Here is a 4,081-nt window from a genome sequence, read left to right as displayed (position 1 = left end):
AGCTCCGAAGCTATATAAGACGTAATATGTAGTGGAAAGTGAGATCCTAACCACAATAAAGGAGAAATATAACAATGAAATGTAAGATGAAAAGAAGAATAAAAACATGTCCGAGGCGGACTTTGAACCGCGATCCCTAATATGTCGGCGGCCTAGCCTACTAGACCACACATTATCCGGGCCGGCTAAAAACGAAATGACGTAGTAATAAAATATTTATATTTTCAATGTGAGCAATAGTAATATTGTAGGGTAACATAATCATATGATGTGTAAGAGAGGAAATAAAAGAATATGTCCCTTAACACGAAAGACCTCATCCAAGAAAGTACTCTTTCAACTATTGATAAGATAATCTGGAGAACAACTTTACAGATTTAGAAAATACGCGTTTCTTTTCTCCAAATTGTCATTTTGTTTTCGTAAGTTTTCTACTTATTCATCGCGGCTACAGAAGTATAATACAAAACCCTCACTTTTTCAAATGTATTATTCCCTTATTACTATCTCTTGTCCCATATCATTCCATTGAACTTCTCCATTGAACATTTTCAGCACACGTAAGTCCAACACTGTGCAATACTGTACCACTACACTTCACGGTTACGTTTAGAAATAATAGTGTGTTTTAAATCTATGCACACTTGTACTGTATGTAGTGCTATTTGAAACATTATATTTTAGTGCTAAGTTGGGAACAGTGCATCACTTATGGCTAATCTGTATGGAGTTTTTGATAAGGGATTTAGTTCTCATTGTATTGTGGAACTTTTGTCTTAAATGCTCCAACAGTTTTCAATATAGCTCGTATCCTTCTAGTTCATAGCACATTAAATTTTGAACATTTTCATTTCTCACAATGCTCTATCAGATGTGCTATGTGGCAATTGGATTTTAACTACAATGTTTGGGACCATAAGGTGTCAGAAGCACTCGGCACTGACCTTGAGCAAACTAATAAGATTTATAAGCTGCGAAATCGGAATAAAAAAAATATGAATCCTCAATGAACTCGCAAGGTAAATAACCAAACTGATTCAGCCGTACAGATGAATAAAATCTCAAATGGCAAGGAACATAACCACATGGATTGGCGTTATTCGGGATCAGAGGAAGAAAATTATGTCTTATTTGTTAACTCAACTTACAGTGATGTCACAAATACGAGAGTCTGTTAAGGGACATTGTCGAGCCTTTATATTTACAAAAACGAAAATCTTTAAAACCAACTGCGTTTCCCATTGCACTCCAAAAAGAAAAGATATTGGAATTCCTAATTAAAGAACTGATAGATCAAGATATATTAGTCGATGTTGACCATTCGAATTACGCAAGTGCATGTTTCTTGGTAAAAAATATGGCTGGTACAGATCGATTAGTCGGGAACTCTTGGAAACTAAATAAGTTAATTGCTTAATCTTCACCCAAACTTGAAGTGTGTTTGACAGGCCTTGTGGAAAAGTCTATGTACTACAGCCTCAATATTAAGAAAACCTGTTTACAAATTTTCCTCCATGTAGAGTCAATAATATCACTACAATAGTGACACCTAAAGGTACTTATCAATTTGCCTGTTCGTATAAAGACTGGATGTAGTATATCCACTACAGCGATGGAAAAAGTTCTTGGATATCTGGTGGATGATGGTGCGCATATTTTCTTCGTTGATATCTGTCATTAAAAGAATTGAAAACAAAAATAATGGTAAAGGTGTTAGAACTATTTTGTAAATATATCAATTGTTTTATTTTTCTATAAGATAAATAAATATCTTGGGTACATTATTGAATGTAATTTGATTGAAATAGACCCAGCTAGAATATCAACTAATAAAAATATACCTCAACCTACGACTAGGGGAATATTACGGAAAATCTTCTGACATTTCTCTTATTCAAAGGTTATTTCTCCATTAAAAAAATTATGGATCCGCTGAAGGAACTCAAGTCTGAACATAGAAGATTTCTCTGGACAAATAAAGAATAAAATATCTTAGATAAATTGGAATAACTATTAATAGAGACTGGAGTTTATAAATCTCCAGATTTAGGTAATGGGTTTATAATACACGCTGATGGAGGAGGAAGAGAGATTCTGGGAATAGTATCATAAAAGGATGAATAAGATACTATTCTCCCTGTTGCGTTCTACAGTAAAAAGCTCTAAGAAGCTGATAAGCATAGAACTATCTATGAGATATAAACTTTCTCGAGATATAAACATTATCTAATCTCTGAATTCGATATATAGACGGATAGCAAACCTTTTAATTGGATTTTAAGCAATTCGAATAGACTTTTGTAATATGACCAGCTTATGGAGACTTTATGCCAGTTCAATTTTGTAATTCATCATATTACGTCGGGAGATAACTTGGTCACTGACTTTTTAACACGTATGCATGACCCATTTCAGTTTAAACTGTGTGATTGTCTTAAGTTCCATTGTCGCTATAGATATGCTTGCATGTACCTCGACGAGATATGAATCTTCTCAAAGCAGCTAAAATGCCTGACTAGTAAGATCACTCACAATTTCGAGATGGATAGCCTTTGTTGCTAAACATACAAACACTGCAATGTAACACTTCACTTTTGTTTTTGACTGCCTGGTACCAGTTTCGATGCAAATAGGACCTGCAAAGTCAATTCCAGAATTTTTGAAAGGTTTGCTAATTCTACTCTATGTTTTGGTAGCTGTCCCATTAATTGTTCTGGTCCAGATGTCTTTAATCTTTGACATGTAATACACCTTCTAATAACTTTCTTTATGGCATTTTTACCATTAGGTATCCAATAACTTTGCCTTAGTGATGCTAGCATTAACTTACATCCAGAATGTAGCAATCGCCTCTGTTCATGTTCTATAATTAGTCTTGTTAGGTGATGATCTGGTGGTAGAATAAGTTTATGTTTAGCATCAAATTCAAGTTCAGACATCTTTAATCTTCCACCAACTCTTAGTAATTGTTGATCACATATGAAAGGATTGTAAGAGAAGAGTTTGCTCTTACTGCTAACTCTTCCACTTTCTTTAAGATCAGCCATTTCCTTAGCATAAACTGAGTTTTGAACTTCTCGTAATAGTCTGATTAAATTTCTTCCAAAGTAGGAGCGTATACATTTCTCCTTGATGCTTCTACAGCATTCTTGGAGAACCAAATGCAATAAGCCAAGACTGTCTTAAGTTTGTTCAAAGTAGAGAATCTTTCGATCATACTATTATCTTGAGTTGTCATTAAGTAACTTGATTTTAATTTCTTCTGTTCAGGAATCTCTCTGAATGGGGCAGGCTCCGTCTTAGGCCAATCAAGTGAAAAACACCGTGACCATCGAGGACCGTTCAACCACAGATTATTATGTATCAACTTGTTAGCACTTGTTCCTCTTGATATAATATCTGCAGGATTGTCACTTGAAGCGACGTGTCACCATTTTCCTCCCACTTCTTGTACCTCAGAAACTCGACTGCCAACAAATGTTTTCAATCTATTTGGACTTGCTCTTAACCATGCTAAGATCACCATAGAATCTGTCCACATGTATACCTGGGATATTCTTTGTTTAAATGCCTTAGTTACCTTCTTGAAGAGTTTTAATGATAACATTGCTGCACATAACTCAAAGCGAGGCAGGGAAACCTTTATGGGCGCCACTTTGGACTTAGCACATAATAGCTCCTAAGTAACTTGACCATCCTTGTTGACGGATCTTAAATACACACATGTCCCATAAGCCTTTTCTGAATCATTTGAGAAAGCGTGAACTTGAATGTCTATCAAGGTACCCGACTGAAGGACTATCCTGTTTACACTGATATCTGATAATGAAGGAATGAATTCAAGTACTGTCTTGCATCTTTGCTCTAGTGTTTCATCCCACTCCAATCCTGCTTGCACAGATCTTTAAGAATTATCTTACATACGATTGTTATTGGACTAACAATTTCCAACGGATCAAAGATTGAAGAAATAATACACAACATCTTATGTTTTTTTAAATTATTATTCTACCTTTGATTTAGAGTGAATCCATTGAGCACTTGGTTGATCAGTTGCTGAATGCCAAAGTAATCCTAATGT

General features: G+C 35.0%; 1 protein-coding gene across 1 annotated transcript; it reads right to left on the bottom strand.

Moving 5' to 3' along the window:
- Positions 1 to 2,588: 2,588 nt before the first annotated feature.
- Positions 2,589 to 3,047, bottom strand: LOC145695087 (uncharacterized). Its single transcript, XM_081772013.1, has one exon. It carries the CDS (start codon positions 3,045 to 3,047, stop codon positions 2,589 to 2,591), a length of 459 nt encoding a protein of 152 aa, XP_081628139.1.
- Positions 3,048 to 4,081: the final 1,034 nt, after the last annotated feature.

The sequence above is a fragment of the Thermobia domestica genome, chromosome 1, assembly GCF_964235325.1.
Source record: "Thermobia domestica chromosome 1, izTheDome1.hap1.1, whole genome shotgun sequence".
Lineage (NCBI taxonomy): Eukaryota > Metazoa > Arthropoda > Insecta > Zygentoma > Lepismatidae > Thermobia > Thermobia domestica.
The sequence above is the reverse complement of the archived record's forward strand: the minus strand, read 5'-3'. Positions and strand labels throughout refer to the sequence as shown.